At 38.8% G+C, this 19,250-nt stretch overlaps 1 protein-coding gene across 1 annotated transcript in view; it reads right to left on the reverse strand.

Annotated features, from left to right (window-relative positions):
• Positions 1–1,511: 1,511 nt before the first annotated feature.
• Positions 1,512–19,250, reverse strand: part of SETD7 (SET domain containing 7, histone lysine methyltransferase) — a 28,586-nt gene continuing 10,847 nt past the window's right edge. Inside the window, exons 5-8 of the mRNA XM_054989882.1 lie at positions 16,025–16,106; positions 13,954–14,071; positions 12,974–13,131; positions 1,512–10,987 (exon numbers count right to left, since the gene is read on the reverse strand). Coding sequence (XP_054845857.1) covers positions 10,807–10,987; positions 12,974–13,131; positions 13,954–14,071; positions 16,025–16,106 — 539 coding nt within the window. The 3' untranslated portion in view covers positions 1,512–10,806. The remainder of the gene's footprint in view (positions 10,988–12,973; positions 13,132–13,953; positions 14,072–16,024; positions 16,107–19,250) is intronic.

The raw sequence follows: 19,250 nt of genomic DNA on the forward strand, positions 1-19,250 counted from the left end.
TTTTGTTCTGACAACACCTGTGTCAGGTAGGTTAGCCTGAAAGAGAGAGTGACTGAGCCATGGTCACCCAGGGAACTTTGTGGCCGAGGAAACCTAACTTTCCTAATCCCACACTCTAATCACTGCATCACACTGGCTGCCCAACTAAAATGAAACTCTTCAGTTGTCACCTAATAGTCCCATTTGTTATGTAGCTGTTTATCCCCATCATTGTCAGCATGAGAGATTGTAAAGGTGTTTGGAAGACAAGGGGGGGTTGTTTAATAAGCAGCACAAGAAAGGAAAGTAAGATTTAAGGAGCTTTGGGAGGATATAGATATTCAGTGTGGGTATCAAAGTGGATTATTGCCACACACACACACCAATAAACCCCCAAACGGTTGGCTGTGGGAAAGGAGAATCAAGTTTTAACAAAGAAATAACCAACCAACCAACCGAGAGAAAGGAGCTAAAAGTGGTTTGACTACAGTGTGATGGGAAATGTGTCTTCAGTTGCAAGCTGGCCATCCAGGTGGCACACAGACTGCATGTTGAATTCTGCATCGCTTCATGCATGCTGAGAATGTTTGGGTACATGCTCCATCAAGTGTCACTGATAACACCTGTAGGGCTTATATTATTTTATATTAGGTTATTATTTTCTCCTGGGGTTGAGTTGCTGGGACTAGTGAGATACTACAGCAAACTCTCTGCTCAAAAGGTCAGTTGAATGTCTGTATACCTATATTCTTTTAAATCTCTGTATATACCTAAAATAGTGATCGTTTACATTGTCATTTCTGCCAGTTGAACGAGAAAGACAGTTAAATGATCCAAGTGTCATTTAAGACACTTAAATAATCCAGTTCTTTCATTAATGGGGATGAGGCTGTGGTTCAGTGGAGCCTTTTACATAAGGTATAATGCCTTGGCTGAAGAGGCCACTCAAAACTGCTTCTCCTCCCACACTCTTCTCCAGAGGGGTAAAAAGGGGTGGGATTTTCAGCCTTCAAGAGTGGATGAAAGAAGTTGAAACAGTTCCTCTGCCGCATACATGGCAGAGCTTACCCTCAAGGCTCCTGCAGCTGTCTTAGAAGAAAATCCTTGGAGGAAAAACCATTATGACATTGCCCACAACATGTAGCTCCACCCTCTGTAGCCACACAACTTAGAGCCAAGCTACAAGTGACGCCTGACACAGGTTGGATACTTGTCAGCTTCCCTCAAGTTTTGATGGGAAATGTAGGCATCCTGGTCTTGCAGCTGTAATGGAGAGCCAAGCTGTAAAACCAGAACGCCTACATTTCCCATCAAAACTTGAAGGAAGCTGACAAGTGTCCAACCTGTGTAAGGCGTCACTTGTAGCTTGGCTCTTAAAGGAAAAGGCAACAGAAATGATACTAGCTGCCCTTTCAACCAAGTGGTTCTTTTGGTTCTAATGCAGGAAATATATTTGGCCAGATGAATACAAACTTGATGGCAGTAGCAGAAGCAATTTAAAACAGAACAAAGATTAATCAGATAGAGGCAGCTAATAGCTTAATTCATTTAATGCAATTGCTTTCATAGCACTTTTTAAAGCAAATTTTAAAATTATTCCAGGTATATTTCTCCCCCCAGAAACATTTTCTCTACTTCCCCGTATAAGCACTCCAAACATACTAAAAAAATTTCAGTCATAAAAACAGGAAGTGAAACTCTCATTCATGTAAACTTTTCTTTTACAATAATCCATAGCTTTAGGGAAACAAAACCAAGTAAACCTATGGATTTCAATAAGGCTCATAATTCTAGTACAATTAATTATTTTATACCATCAAGTATATGTTAAATATTGTGGGATTGCCTGTAAACATAAGCCATCTAACATCTTTCAAAATATAGTCTAACCTGAAGGGGAAGGGCACACCCCAATAGGCCATGGAGAAACAAGTGAATTGATATATCCAAAAAATAAGAGTATTTTTTCAAGGCTTAAATGTAGCAGCAGCTGTTTTAGAAAACAAAATTTACTTACAGTAGGAAACTTTCACAGAATATACAAGAGAGAAAAAACAGTGCATCTCAATTTATAAAACATATTAAGGGATAAACTTACAACTGGGATTCCAGTATTCCTAATTGCGATAAGGTGCCCTTTTGCAGGATAGTAAGTATATATAGAAAATTCACAGATCACATGGTGGCTATGTAAAAACTGCAGCCTCTTTCCCCATCTTTAAATCTTTCAGTAGCACATGAGAGAACACACATGGTATCAGGTAATGTGGTTTAGAAAGTCATTTCTGAACATTAAGCATGTTCTGAATAAAAAAGCAATTTAATATTTCCATAATTATTTAATGTAACTTATTCCATTTCTACACAAATAAGCCACATGATATACTATTATCTTCATCTTGCTAAGATAACAGGAAATATGTCTCTTCACATGAATAATCTGCCATAGAACCATTTTATGGTGGCTGCAGAAAGTGCCATCATGTCACAGGCAACTTATTGTATGGTTTTCAAGGTAAGGGACTTCAGAGGTTGTTTGCCATTGCCTGCCTCCGCATAACCACCTTGGGCTTCCTTCAGTGGTCTCTCATCCAAGTATTAAACTGGGCCAACCCTGCTTAGCTTCCAAGATCTTGAGATTAGGCTAGTCAGGGCCGTCCAGGTCAGGACAACCTTTTGTATACTACAACCTAAGTATATAAAAATGAAACTTTCTACATTATATCTCAGTGTACAGTGAAAACAGGTGTTTGTGCATATAAGTAACACTGAGAACCAAAAAGTAAATTACATTTTTGGAAGCATGTTAATGAAAATAGTTTACAATAAAATTGTAAATAGTTTACAATAAAATGCACAAGTCCGATTAAATATTCTCCTTTGCAGCTTGTACATAGCATAGTACGAACAGTCCTGATTGCCTACAACCATAGTTGTTTGATGTGTATTTTTTCTGCAAGCACATTTCAGCCATTTGAGAAATATTTCTTGAAACTGTGACCCCCTTTGATTCCTGCTACAATCGCTGAACAGCATTGTGCAAGGGAACTCAAGGACTACATTTATTTGCTTGTACCAAATATGATCACCTTAGCAAGTAGCTTATAATGTATGTATTTTCAATGCCTAACACGTGACTGGCAGACTTTGGACTTTTTGTGTGTGAAACAGTTTCTCACTTGCATTATCCTTACAATTGGTCATTTGCAGAATAAACTGCTGATACATAGATAAGTTTTAACTGTTAAAATAACTTTGTGAGCATGAAAGATATATATGAGTTCTAACTTTATAAATATTCATCATGTCTTCCATTACAATTTTGTTTTCTTTTCCATTGAATGTTGAAACACTACTTCTTCTCTAGTAAACCTTCAGATTTGTCCTGTTCTATTGCTTGTGTAATCTCTTGTGCAGGTATGCTTGTTTTTGATCACTGCCATATGTAAGACAAATTATGCTGACCAGTTAGTAACTTCAATAGATTATTGACAGGACAACTATATTGATATCCACTATACATAATTTTCTATTATCTGCTCCCTCCTGCCCCAGTCGTTCCCATCAGTAAAGTCTCTGCATTTTGGCTACCTTAGATATAATCACCCTCACAAATACATCTGACGAAGAGAACTGTGGTTCTCGAAAGCTTATGCTACACTAAAGTTGGTTAGTCTTAAAGGTACTACTGGACTCTTTTCTATTTGGGTAAGACAAACTACAATGTATTTCCTAAGCAACTGAAACAGCCCTCTTTGTGAGATGCTTTCTCCAAAAGTCTGACAAGTCTTTGGAATAACCCAGCCTTCAAAGCCCTGCATCTTAATTACAGCACTCTTTGTCCTTTTGCAAGTCTATCAGTACTTTTATCTTTTTATAGATTTTATTTTTTAAAAAGTGTATGGATAGTTTGCCAAAGTCAATTGTTGTTTCTTTGCCTTGCCTTCCTATTTTTTCTTTGTTCATTCCACCATCTACTGTAATGATGTACACTTCTGCTAGTTTTCTTTGATGAAACATGCTCCCCCCCACAAGTCTTCACAAAAGTTTTAAAGAACAAACCTTGTGGATAATACAGTTTTTGAATTCTGTGATGACTTGTCAAGGCACCACAACCTGCATTACATTATGCCTCAGAGGTCTTATTGTGCAGCACAAACCACTCTAATTTGGATCTTGACACAAGATGTAGAATGACCTGTCTACAGGTCCAAGTTATTACACTCTTACTTGCTGAACATAAATTCTCTTTGATTTTCTTTCTTTAAATTTTAGAATGTTACTTCAGATAGCTTACCTTGAAAATTAGAAACTAAAGAATATTTTAAATACCACTTTAAAAACTTACCTCAATTGTTCACAAATAGATGCTTTGTCCTTAAAAACCAAAGAAGTGGACATAGTTTTCATATATGACACAGAAAGTTTAAAACAATAACAAAACCACCATTTTATGTGGTTGTCGTATTAGAATCTGTAGATACAGATCTTGGAAAAGCAGGTCTTATTATAACAATTTGCAGAATTTTTACATCTAGCATGCCAAGTATTACTTTTGGGGCTTAGCGCTGGCATTGAATAAATATAAAATAGTAGGAAGAGGAGCTTAGAAAGTATCAGATTTACCTAAATTCAAAAATTAAAAACTAGCAATAAAGATGCAAAAGCTATATACATTCTCTATCAGCCTTTCTTGTTCTTGTTGCAAGACACCAGTTTAATTTCTATTTTGTAAAGCATTTCCCATCTTCTTGTATGTTCTTCTAATTTTTATATTTATTAGTTTAAGTCTTGGTTTCATATGCATTCTGCCATAAAAATAACTTTCATGTATCTATTTATGTACACATGAAAACTTGTAAAGTAAAACTTGCCCATGATTTTATGGCCTGGATATTTAATTGCTTTCACTAGGTAATACCACAATATTTTTTTAATTGCAGCTTTATATTATGTTCATTTTGGTTGTCAGTAAAAATGTAAGAAGGGAAAAGCCATCTTACAGCAGCAATAGACACCAATAAGAAACAGTTATGCTCAAAACCTTTGATTGGTGCAAGCATCTTGTAGTTAACTTATTCACTAGTTAAAGAATGTATTTCTAGATAACAGTTCTAGTGGTATTATATAAAAGCTAGGGCCAATTTACCACCACCATGATTGCTGAGTATTATTGCACAACTACACCTATTTTGAAGTTGGCACTTTTCTAAATGATGCAGTACAGACACAAACATATATCTAAATTGGTTAGAAAAAATTGCTAACAAATATTATAGTTCTACTAATGGGGGAAAATATCAACACTTTCCTATGCACTGATTTCACTAACTCACTGATAGGTAACATAAGACAATAGAGTTAGATACAGGCAGCGTTTTCTCTCAATATTACCCAAGTCCCATCCTTACTACAGCCCCATCCCACCTGGTTTTTGTCAATGCAGGTCCTGTGATCCCCAGCATAGCCTTTATGGTGATCCAAGGGAACCCGTCTTCCCTTTTCACCTGTGGAAAAGCTGGGACCTGTGGAAAAGCTGCGTCCAACTGACAGACTACATTTAGCCTGCCAAAGGTTTTACCTACAGTGACAGACATGCAAACGAACTCTACTGATTTTCTCCAGGACAACCATGCAGTCACCACATGATGCCAAACTGTGTCTGTGTGGACAAGAGGCAAAGATTATGGGCTAGGTATAGCTGATGAGCCATAACACTTCCTATCCCTGAATTATTGTTTCTAGAGACAAAAAAAAAAGAATTTTTTCTCTGGAGATAAGAATAAGGATGAATTCCACCCCCCCCCCCTCATTCTTTGAAGCAAATGCATGGAAGCAAATGTGTGCATAACCTTTGAGCGTCTACTGCAGCCTAAATGGAGGCTTCTAGATGTTTGCTACTAGGGTTCTGTAGGCTTGTGTTTGAGTACAGCCAAATATACTGTACCCTAGAAACCCAAATAGAAACACTCGTCTCATTAGAGTAGCAAGACTGTATTCTGCAACGATTGCAGGAACCATCTTCGAGAAGTCTTCATCTTACTGCAGAGGGCTTATTTAGAACTGATCACATCATCATTTGGTAGAGGATTTTAGCAGAATGAAGGAGACAGTGACGTCTTCCACACGAGTTATCTATCCTAGGTCAAGGCTTTTGAGAAATGGGTTCTTTCCAGTTTCCCCACAGCATCATGGTGCATTTGTGCACCTCCCGGGGTTTCCCTAACCTTTTCTCCATCTTTCTCAAACTTGCTTTTCTCTATAGTTTTGGGAAAGAGGCCTAAGGCCTGGATGGCTGCTGTGTGGGTGGCAAAAGTTGGACTATCGGGCTCACATGGCAGCCATTTCCTTGACTCTGTCTCCTCAGCAACCATTTCCTCCCTCTGCTATTAGGAGCCATTTTAATTTTTAAAAAATTGGCACTAGAATACCATTATATTGATATTCCTTTTGTAAGAATAGAGGTAGCAGATTCTCTTCATTTTAAAAAAGTCTCTAGCCCCCTTCCTTGCAAAGATAGAAAGAAAAAGGCATATATCTGTAACTGAAATGGCTAGAGACTAGGGATCCCAGGTGTTTGCCGATGGAGGTCAACCTTCCGGCAGTTTGCCTGCTTGTCTGCCAGTTGCCAGTGACTGGCAGGAGGTTCCAAGCTGCTCAGTGATCAGCTGCCACTAGCAGGCACCCCAGGTACAAGTGCAGTGTGCTCACTCCTGGCAGATGCAACATCACTTCTAGAAGTGACATCATTGCGCACAAAGTGCGGGAGCACTCCTACAACTGACGCAATGACATCACTTCCAGAAGTGACGTCTTTGCATCAGTGTTAGGAGTGCGGGCACTAGGACAATTGTCCCAGTGAGTACTGGTTGTGTCCTGCCCTCTACGCGGAAGGTATAGGAACCTGGCAACCCTACCAGAGACTTAACTTTTGTTAAAAAAATGAAAGCTGGGAATTCAGAAAACTTGCTACACCTACTGTTACAATTGTATATTGATGTAACAATAGTCTAGTGCCAATTTTTTAAAAAAATTAAAAGCTCTGGTGGCCGGGGAGGGGTGTGGCTGCTGCTGGAGAAACAGGGAAGTGATCTGCAGGAGCACCAGCAACAGAGGAACCACAAAATCCCATCCCCGTGTGGAAGATACCTATCTAAAGCCACAGCCACTGAATTTTTTAAAGGAGAGAACGAGAGATGCCAACTGAACACTACCTCCATAGATATAGGCAAACCAAGCAAAGAGGATGTCAGTCATAAAATGAACATGAAAAAAAGTTCACGTGTCAGAAAACAAATCTAGTTTGCTTCTGTGAAGTCCCCCTGCATACATTACCCTGATTAGATTTATCCAATAGCTAACTTCAGCTCACAAGAGCCACACCACAAAGCCATAACATGTGATCTCATGTGAACCTAGTCAGAAACACAGCACACAATGCTAAGACAGGTTAAAAGTTACTAAAGGTTCTGTTAATTCCTCTAAGCCTGGCTTTCCACAACAAAGTTATATGCTGTACATATAACTTTATTCAAAGCAGATCCACAGTGACCTCTGATAAAGTGCTTGCTCAATTACTGATCAAGTAGGTCAGAAATCTGCAGAACAGAGATGAAAATGATTGTATTCTATATTGTAACTCATTACATTTCTAATTCTAGCTGACTTCTATCTGCTTTGCTTTTCTAGACTTTTTGACAATTCAGATAAGGGTGATATAGGGTAGTAACATGATACAGCTATTGAAAGTTTAAAAAAATTACTGGCTGCCAGGTTACTGAAAGTTAAGAAAACAGTGTATATGCCACAATCAACTTTTTAGGATTTTACTTTGATAAAGTCTTCAATCTTTACATGTCCCACAGACTGCTTAATTTTTCTCAAAATGAAAGGAAGACTCCTTTAGTGATATTGGGAACTCATCGAACGCAGAGTTCTTATCCTATTTCTCTTAATTTCTATCTGTGATCACCCTGGCCTGAGCTATATGTTCCTTTCACTTGGAACTTGTCTTAAAGGGCCATAAGGTAAAGAAGGTCCAAAGTAGTTTCCGAATTATGAGAGGGAAACATGAGCACATATAGCCAATAAAAGGGGGCTTTTACAAAAATGTAGTGAGAAGCATTATGATTTAGGACTACATTGCTGCTGTTAACTTCAGAATAATTTCCTACATGTCCTAGTTCTTATCAGAAAGGTCCTTTGTTTTTCATACAAAACTCCCAACTAATGGAGCTCTCAGGTCCAGAACTGGTTATTATAATTCCATTTGTATAACAAAGCCTTTCCCAGTATGCTCTTTCTCAAAGCTGCCTTTTGAAAAATCTTTGAGGGAACAACAAAGTCCAAGAGCATTGTCAGATGGTCTGGAAAGGAAGGTGTGCACTGTCCCAGGTCCTGCACACACTGGCATCATTTTCCTTTCCACAGTCCCTTGTGGTAACCATTTTCTCCCCCATGCCACTGGTGGGCTGCTTTGGGGATTTAAAAAAATAGGCAATTACTAGACTGTTATAATGTTATAATGATCTATTGCAACAATATGTTCCTCTGAATTAGGACTTAATTTCATTTATTTTTAAAAGCCAATAGTTAAGAGGAACTATCAGATTGTTGCAACAGTTGATATAAAGTTACAGTGATCTAGCAAGAACTTTGCCATGTGGAAGTAGCTCTAGATACAATACAAAGCATTACAAGGAACTATTCTATTAATTCCACATCAGCTACCCCTACAGAAAGCATCCACTGTAACATTAGTTAGGTTGTGTGATCCTAAACATGTTCACTCAGAAGCAAGTTCCATTATAAATGTGTTTAGCACTATAACCTCAAAGGGATACATGCAGGCAAACTCAAGGAGGATACTAGCAGTAGACTATGCCTTCTCATTGAGTAGTGGGTAATTTCACTGACAAATATCAAAGTCAGAAGATGTCTCTACAGACATTTTTGTAAACCAACAGCAGCTTCACTGGTAGTATGGTTACATTTTTACATGCAAGAAGGAAGTTTCAGGTAATTTTTGGTACCAACTTGCTGATGCTGTGTTAGCATTTCAGCCTTTTTCAGCTCACTTTCATGAGCAAGAATCAGATGAACCTCAGAAAACCCAGCTGATTCAATAAAATCTTAAAATCTCAACCATGGATGTTTCCGGCCATGAAGAAGCAGAAGAGACATAGCTAGAGTCACCAATGTGAAAATTCAGAATACTGACAAATCTCCTACCCATAGCTTTTTTGCCATAAAATCTCAGGCAGGCATGAAAATTAAAAGCTAATCCTCTGCGCAAAACTAAATAACAGCAATCAGAAAAGTTTCTGTGATTAATACACTTTTGAAATAAAGCTGAAAATAAATAAGGCTTTATCAGTACATTCCATTAATAAGGTAACAGAATCATACTGAGGTTTGTCTAATACCATAAACAAGCAACCTTTTTCTTCTTTAAAATCTAACCTAGAAGTGGAAAAAGAATAATTTTTTTTGTATTTGAACTTCACACCCTGAAGTTCTGCTTGAATACTGGTTAGTTTTAATCCCGATACAAGTAAACGATCAGCCCAAAAGTTAAAAAAATAACTCACCTACCTAAAATCTATTTCTACAGCAAAAACTAAGAATAAAAAAATTCCTGTAGTGGCATACACACTATTCTTCTGGTACAAGAATCACACAGCAAGAGATTTAATATTGCATTGCAAATATTTAGAATGCTATTCAAAAAGCCAAGTTCCAGGATTACAGACCATTGAAAAGTTACTGATCTATAGTGATATTGTTTTAGTAAATCACTTGTAAAACATATTTTAAATATACACAGAATGCTCTGCTTTACTATAATAATTCAGGATTTTACCTTTTAACACTACTACTCTTAGTTTTCTTTACTATACCTCATCCTATAAAATAAAAGGCAGCTTCAAAGTTCAATGCTCTCCCGTTATGACTTCATCCTTGTGCACCAAATAACACCCCCTGACCCTCCCACCTGAGGTACATATTTCTTTCTCAGTATTCCTGGAAACCACCTGATCATTCACAGGCAGGACAGGAAGGAAAAAGATTCAAGCAAGCAAGAGACTTCTTGGTTCATCTTTAAATCACTTTCTTCCATACTGATTCTAATCAGCAGCCTCTCTTTATATAAATTACCCTGTCACCTGTTTCAACTTTAAAAAACGAACAACTAGAAATTATCCAAATGTGATTTACACCAGCCCTGCTGTTTTTATGAACACATCAAAAAATGGTTTTGTCCATATACAGCAACACAGACCTGCACAGAGCACTGTTGCTTAAGCCTCTGCGCAGCCTCAGAAGAGACAAGTTTTAGAAAGCAATAATATTCAGAGAGAGGACTTATAAAGGCCAAACTCTCATGCACCAAGATAAAAACTAATCTAAAGTAATATTCTGATCAAAGGTTTTAAAGTCACACTCATCTTCAGGAATATTAAAACAGCACAATTCTAGTACCATCACAAATGGCATGTATACAAAACATAGTTGCACAGTAACAACTAGACTGTAGAGGGGAAACTCATTCTTTTCTTCTTAGGTTTTGGCATCTTTGCATATGATGGAGAATTAGATGAAGATTGCCAAATAATCACACTGTCATGTACAGCATATTAAACAGTTCTTTCACAGCACTAGCAAAAATTTTAAAAATTGCTCTAAAGGTTAAAATCTGTTAGTATGCAAGGAATCCCTCTCTAACATAGAGCGAAGAGCCATGGAACAAAAATCTCTGGCTATCCCATTTTCAGTACGAAGATAGTGCATAGATCCAATTTGCTGAGCTGGGAAGCTGTATACATTTCACTTTTTCTGGGCAGCCTGAAAAGCTTTCAGTTCCACTCGATACCACTCTGGTGCTTCTGGCCCATTTTGTCCAGTGGGATTGTGATCATAGCCATAAGCCACCGTTAATTCTTCATCTTTCTCAACAGCCCTAATAGTGCGAATACATTTAATCAGCCCAAAACGAGGATGAACAAACCTAGAAAGCAAGGAAGCAGATAATGTTATTTTTTCAAGCACAGAAAAAGTAAGGCACCCCAAACAATTTGTTTTCATGGGAGTTTTTAAATCAGCCCAATGCACTTCTTTAAAAAGCTGATTCTTTATACATTTTATAAACATAATATAAAGTAAAAAAGGTAAAGGTAGTCCCCTGTGCAAGCTCTGAGTCATTACTGACCCATGGGGGGATGTCGCATCATGACGTTTTCTTGGCAGACTTTTTACAGGGTGGTTTGCCATTGCATTCCCCAGTCATCTACACTTTAACCCCAGGAAACTGGGTACTCATTGTACCAACCTCAGAAGGATGGAAGGCTGAGTCAACCTTGAGCTGGCTACCTGAACCCTGCTTCTGCCAGGATCAAACTCAGGTCATGAGCAGAGCTTGGACTGCAGTACTGCAGCTTACCACTGTGGGTACATGCTTATATTGTATCACCAAGTCTTATAACATTAATAACATTCAATTTATATACCACCCTTTAAGACAACAATGCACACTCAGAGTGGTTTACATAGTGTATTATTATTATCCTCATGACAATCACATTGTGAGGTGGGTGGGGCTGAGAGAGCTTGGAGAGAGCTGTGACTGACCCAAAGTCACCAGCTGGCTTCAAGCGGAGGAGTGGGGAATCAAAGCCGGTTTTCCAGTTAGAGCCCTGCCGCTCATAACCACTACACCACTGGCTCTTGAATTTCCAGCTTTGATTATAGTCTGTGATACTACAAGAAACACCTTTTGAGACAAAGAAACTATGATGGACACACCTTCATTCCCCCACTGTGAGGCAGATTTTCTCACCAAAATTCACTCTGCCTGCTTTGGCTGAGCAGCCCCAAGTAGCATGTTAATATTTTGTGGTTTGAAAGTCTGTCCCACTCTGACAATCAGATATAATTTTGGCTTTTTAGCCCTGCCCAGGAACTTAATAGGGAGAAGCAGGAGCCCTCTTCCTTTATGTGGGAAATGGCATTGGAAACTGTATAACATTCAAAAAGAAAGTAACAACTTTATTTAACAGGCAGAGATTGAATAAGTGTAGTCAGGGAATGAAAGTGCTGAGGGTAAATTTTGCTGGTAGTACAGAATACACTTTGAGTAACAGGCAAAATGGTTTTGGCGAAGCTTAGTTTCTTATATTCTTAGTTCTTAGCAGTAAGAGGTGTTTTACTTAATTCTTTAGTAAAAGTAACAATATTTCTTCACAGAGTTTCCTATGACAACTCAGGTTTTCTGGAGTTAGCTTTAAACTGTTTTCTCTTCACAACAGACCTGGGATCCTCCACAGAGCCAACCCTCCTTTAGAAACTGGGCAGGAATTAATCTTCTTTTCCTAAGAAGATATAACCTTTTCTCTTTTGGCTTGAAAGGGAGTGCCAAAACACACTCCTAAGGTGTCTGTGTCAAGTGGATTTCAGCTTATGCTGACAGTTAAACTAAGAATTCTTAAATAAAATTCTTCTTCAGGACAGTGATATTACAGCTAAGGCAAAAGATTTCTCTTCCCTCACTCCAGAGGGGAACCTATCTGACTTTCCCTATCAGACTCACTCACAAACTCTCTATGAGCAATCCAGTCAGAAACCAACTGTCAGCCCTTCAGCTGGGTTCTAACTGACCAATCAGAGAGGAAGGAGCAGCCTGTCCCTCAAGCTCTCTAGTCCAAGAAAGAGTGAACTCTTTCCCAGCTGTCTGACTGCTGCACTTAGGAAACCTGCTTTCAAGTGCAGTTCATCACAGAAACAATTTAGACTAGCCCTGGGGTTCTTGAGGACACCCTGGATACTGGCCCTTTCTAAGGATGTCTTCTTCTTTGATCCCAATTGTACATGGCAGGAATTTCTCTTGGCCTGAGTTTGGTCCTTAGATCAGATCTGCTATCACAAGGTACTGGATTACTATGTAAGATTCTGACATTCCAAAGCAGTACCAGATATTCAATGCAACTTTAATACTTACGATTCATAATGACAGTTAGGTGTAAAAGAGTGGTTTGCCTTATGCCCTAAAGAGGCACAGTATTTGGCTGCATGGTTGTAGGGCTCTGGTACATCTATGACTGTTTCATCATCGAGCGATATTGTATTTCCATTCAAAGCCCAGTCCCTGTTGTCCACCTAATTTTCAAAGCAAAATAATAGTACTGCACTGTTACCTTTGTTTATATTTCATCAAATTAAAGACTTGTAGTCTTTTATTGCATGTTTTCAGGAATACAGCCTTTATGGCAAGTGTGTCAGAAGTCAAACCCAAAAGACGACAATTTCACTTTAGTATTTCTGTCCATAGCCAAGTCTTCCCACACTTCTTTCTTCTCCTACTGCACCACTCAACTGATTGCTGGCATACCTGCCAAATTGGATTGGTAGCATTAGAGTACACAAATTCATTCTTAATATTTTCCCAGGACTCAGTGTGTGACTGGCCCAAGGTCACTCAGTGAGCTTCCATGGTAGAGCGGGGGTTCCAATCTGTTTCTTCCAGATTCTAGTCCTACACTCTAACATTTACACCACACTGGCATCCTTCTATAAAGAAACTGAAAAGCAAACAACACCTGACAGCCTGTTCTAAAAATAGATGGCATACAATAAAAAACATTTTGAGTAAGTACTGTAAAGTAAATAAAGTGATATAGATGTTTTATCTGTCAAAATGTAGTTTTCTCTTTCTATGATTAAGCTCTTTTGCTTCTTTTACCTTGATGCCACAGGCAAAGAATGAAATAAAAAACTGTATATGTAGCAATCAGAAGACGTCTTCCCTCAATGGCTATGGTGTTCTGTATCACTCATTTTACAAAATCCCTAAATATAAATTAAAGACTTGTACTTACTGAAATATCTGAAGTATACCCTAAGTATTACACAGTTAACAATCAGCAAGAGAGGTTTTATGACAAAGTGCGTTATAAACAGCAGTAAAGTTGTATACTTTACCTCCTGGTGTGTAATTCGTATTCCATTGTAAAAGGACATAACTGTACCAGCTTCAGCTGCTATTTTAGTAAATAACCCTTCTCCAGCACTTGAAATGAGAGATGCATCCACATATACCCTAACAAAAAGGGGAAAAGTCAAATAATGTTTATATCCTGTAGATACATTCATGTTTCTACCAAAGATTATATTACTTGGTGTACAGCTGAGAATCTACCAGCAAAAAAAAAAAAATGTTGGGACTATATTGAGGACTCATTGGCAATTTTCTGCATTATAACAGGCTAGATCCTAGGTTCCCTTCTTCTAAGGGAGGAATCTCCCACAAATTGAAGGATCCTTACTTAGTTGGTGGGAAATTTCAGATCCAACCCAATATAATTTTACATTATATTCCAAAATGGCATAGAAAAAAGGGAAACCTAAATGTCAGAGCAAGCATATATTTAAAAGATTTCAAAATAAGATTAAATGGCTCTAAATTAAGATGTAGCACAGTTAAGTACCAGTCAATTGCGGCTCTGTACAAAAACAACATTTCATTCACCAGTCTCTCCAGGGTGTAATTTATATATATACATGCAGAAAAGTGCTTCACACCACTGATTAATCACAGGGACTACTTAAGCCAGAAAGGGGGAAAAAATTGAAGCAAAAAAAATATGTCAGTGCCAATGTTAAATGTGACTGACATTTTTGTGTTAATGGAAATGTGTAGCATTCTCTGAATTCTGTGCATGAATGCTTTGGTTTCTTGACTGTGCATATTGGTTGGTGGATGTACACTTTCTTTGAAGCCCATGAGACTCATTATCAGTCACAGGCACAAACCTGATTAAATTGTTGAGCTTCTTCCTTCTCTCTTTACATGGCAAGCCAAGACTAATTCCAGTTACTTGTGACATCCAAATATTTATTTAACTTCATTTTTACCTCACCTTTCTTCCCAGTGAAGACCCAAAGTGGCCTACACCATTCCCCTCTCCTCGATTTTATCTTCACAACAACCCTGTAAGGTAGATTAGGCTGTGAGTGTATACCTGGTTCAAGGTCACCCAGTGAGCTTCCATGGAAGAATGGGGATTTGAACCGGGGTATCCCAGATCCTAGTTTGACAAGTGTCTCAACCACTGTGCCTGCTGACACTTTTCCTGGGCCCGCCAAGTATTTTTAGAAAGTGAATGGGGCCAGATGGGGCTTCTACCAAGCATGGCTTCTGATTGGCCACTGGGGATTTGATTGGCTGTGCAAATTTTTAAAAACACTGTTTTGGCAGAAGCTGCTTCCACAGCACAAGGATCTTCACTGTGTGACTGAAGGTAAGCTGTAGAAGCAGTTTTGTTGTTGGCTCCACCTCTTGCAGCAGCCATTTCGTGGCTGCACCCACCACATTATGTCAGAATTCCAAATCTGCCTGCAGGCTCAAACAGGTTGGAGACCCCTGCACTAACTACTATACCACACTGGCTCTCATGGGTGTACCTTTCCTGAGGTTAGTTTCTACCTCCATTACTGGGATATTTAACTTCAGTTTAATCTCAGTTAAGATTTCCTGTTACTGGGATAGAAATGGGTAACAGTGAGTTAAGTCATCTACATTTGGAGGTCACAATTAACTGGAATTTCCTGAAGACTTTCATCTTAACTCTTCAATAAGGGGAAAAGGATTAGAAGTAATATGCGAGTCCAGCAATGAATGAATTACATGTCTGTCACAAACGTCTTGTTTGTTCACAATGTCTAAACTGATGCTCAATTTTTCTGTTAAGTCCTTCTGTATTTAAAAGTTCTTTAAAACTGTCTTCCAGAGGAATAGGTTGTATGATACAATCACACATCTTTCATGTCAAGTCATGTTTTAAGGAAAACATTTCAGTTCAACTGAGCTCATGCAAGACCTCTTTCAAACGGAAAGGCAAATCTGACAAGCAATTTCACAAGCAACCTTGTTCACCATTCAAGGAATAAAAAGTTGTGAGATGGTGAGCTAACAGGCAAGCAGAACTTCCAAAGTTTCTTGAAAATATTTAAGCAAGGTGAAAATTTCATTTAAATAAAAATGTGATTCTACCTCTCTGATTCATAAGGGTCAGGAAGAAGAGCATTTGTAGAAATGCAGGTTGAAGATGATTTATCAAAACTGTATACTGGGCCTAAAAACAAAATCAGTACAGGAATTAATAGGTAATATTAACATTCAGTCATTTTTCTTATAAAAGGGTTACACATTCAGTACAACCACAAGGAAATTTTATTTGTAAAAAAGCAAGATAAAATATTGTTAGTGCTATTTTAATAACTAACTAAACTTGCATCCAACTATTCTACCTTTTCATGTCTTTCTCCAACTGGAAACAGTGGCCAGACATATTTTGTTATCAGGATTAGTTTAAGTTTACCCAAACTAGAAATAATGACTTGGATCCTGTATCTTGTTTCTGCTAATGTTCTTTTGTACATTGCAGTTTCCCTCTGCTGTATAGCCTGTTCCTCTGTTACTAGGCACTTCATAGTTCACTGAAAGACACTGATCTTGCATGAGCCTGAGGAATGTGCCCTCCACAGGGGAAGACCAAGAGGAATCAAAGTATAGGTTCCAGCCCAATTCTTAACTTATTTAGAACATAACAGGTCAGTTTTGCACAGAAATGTTACATGCTCACTACCTCTTGCCTTCTCCATCACTGACCAGTCAGGTCTTTATTCAACTGACAACAGTAACAAGTGCTTAAATATCACTAAAGTTAATGGGAATCAGGGATACAGATTCTCTGGAAACATTTAAGATGGGAGCAGTGAAGCTGCTAATAATTTCTGAAGTTTTGTTGTCTTGGTTCAGTAATGAAAAACAAAAACAAAAAGCTAGAAATTGAATTTCAAGCCAAAAGGTTTTTTTAATTGTTTTAGTTTCCATTTCTTGAAGTTTTTAATAGTAAAATAAGGTGGTTGTATGAAATTTATACACCCTCCCTTTAAATAAGCCCTTTGGTGCTTTTCTTCAAGAAAAAATACATGCAGAAGAAAGCAGGTAAGGAAGCTAGATATTTGAAGATAAATAGGAAATGTTTTCATTGGAAACCAAATTTTTAAAAAGGGCTGTAGTATGAATACTATCAGCCTTTTACAGAATGTAGTTATATTCTATTTTCAAAGTAAGCTATCTTGCATGTTTTGTTTCACCAGCTTTGAACCAATAACCATTTTTCTATGAAATCTTGAATTCTCTTAACGTATGCCTTAGTTTCTCAAACAGTGGGAAGAATCACCAAAATAGCTGCAGGAAGAGTTTGAGCAGTGAGATTCTAGGAGCAATCCATAACCACTGCAACTACAAAGCAAGCTGCTCTCTCTCCCCCACAGGACCTAGCTTTCTTTTCTTCCCTCCAGTTCTCTATTCAGTGCAAAGCAATAAATGACTTGGGGCCAAGTACTTGAAGGACCACCTCCTCCCGTACTGTCCTGATACTCTTCTCAAGCCCTGCTTTCTGTGTCCCTGCTTGCAGAGTTAAAGAGGAGTGATCAGCGACAGAGCTTTGAAGACATATCGCCTTTGGAACACCCACACACATACACCAAGGCTTGCTTGGCTCTTACTTTCCGCTCCTTTAGGTGTCAGGCCAAAACATTCCTATTCACCCAGGATTTTAACTATGAGCTCTATCTTTTAAAGATTTTTTTTTGGTCTGTTCCTATCTTGAGGACTGTTTTGTCAATTTCATTTTAGATTGGTCTACTTGATTATGTGCAATAACACCCCAACGCTTGTTTTTACTGACTTGTTCTTAATTACATATTTTATTGATGGCTATTTTATTGATTTTTTTATTGCCATGATTTGTGTTTATTGAGTTATGTTAATTCCTTGCTTGATTTTGTTTTATTGTTTTAGGTGTGGAACTGCCTTGGGTGGGTCTAAAGAGAGGGCATGCAAATGTTCTAAATAAATGATTCGGTTTCGTTTTCCCGGCCATGTCGGACGTTCCTCTCCGCAGGTCCGGGGGGAACTGTCTGAGCAGCCTGACTGGGCGGTTGACCCGCGAGGGTTAACCTCCAGGACTCCCAGTGAGGGAGCCTGGATCCGGGGCGCTGCGGGAAGAACCCTCTGGAAGTAATGCAGGGAGTAAATTGCCCGCTTGCTCCAACGGAGGCCGGCAGACTTGCGCAGCACCGCGTGTGCTGCCGGGCCATGGAGAACGGCAATAAGCAGATTTAAGGTGAAGACATGTAAGTAAGCGAATCCTTTCTGATTTTTAAGCGTATGCGAAGGATCGGTGGGAATTGAAGCTAAAAAGGCGCAGACTTCTTCCCCTGCACCGAGTTTCGGAACTTAGTTGGCGCCCCCCACCCTAAGATGGCGACGAGAAAGCAGAGCCCAGCAATGAGTAAATCGGTGATGGCGACGTTACAGGGGAAGGGGGAAACTTTGGAAGAGTTGGTGAGACGAGCAGTTTTCGATGCTGTGCAGCCCTTTGTAGCGAAACTGAATGAAATGGGGCAAAAGGTTGATTCAGTGGAGAGCGAGGTGAAAGCCATTAAAGAAACAGCGACCAGAGCAGAGCAGTCTGCGCACGAGAACGCAGTACTCATGAAAGCAACAAGTAAGGAAGTGAAGCTTTTGGAGAATCAAATAATAGGATTACAAGTGGACTGTGCCCAAACGGTATTGCGTCTTCAAAATGTAAAAGAAGAGCAAAGTGAAAATTTAAAAGATTTGGTGTCTGGACTTTTGGCGCCATTCGCAAAGGCAACTAAAGAAGAGATAAAAAATGATATTTTGGAAGTCCAGCGGACATCTTCAAAGTATGCAATGAAGCGGCAGCTGCCTCGCGAGATTATTATTGACTTTTCATCTAAGAAGACTCGGGACACCATCTTAGACAATTCGTATAATGTGGACTTGGATTATTTGGGCAATAAGGTTAAAATATTGAAGGATGTTCCATTTTTGGCTCGTAAAAGAAGATTCAAGTATAAAGGACTTGCAGCTTTCTTGAGGAAATGTGATATAAAATATAAGTGGCTGTTTCCAGAAGGCGTCTGGTTCAGATATAAAGATCAAACTTACAAGATTACATCGGACGTGCAGCTGACAGACTTTTTGTTCAACCATCAGGAGTTTCAGCAGGAAGAAAGTTCGAAGTCTGAAGGGGAAAGTGGGGGGGAGGAAAGAGCGGGCGCAGCTGCTCCAGCTGCACAGAGAGAATTGAGACCGAGACGCAAGGGGGTGGGGAAGAAGTCCTGATCCTGAATATAATCTGTATTGTATAAGACCTACCAATCTGATAGCATATTAGAAA

Source organism: Eublepharis macularius, chromosome 10 (genome assembly GCF_028583425.1).
Source record: "Eublepharis macularius isolate TG4126 chromosome 10, MPM_Emac_v1.0, whole genome shotgun sequence".
NCBI classification, from domain to species: domain Eukaryota; kingdom Metazoa; phylum Chordata; class Lepidosauria; order Squamata; family Eublepharidae; genus Eublepharis; species Eublepharis macularius.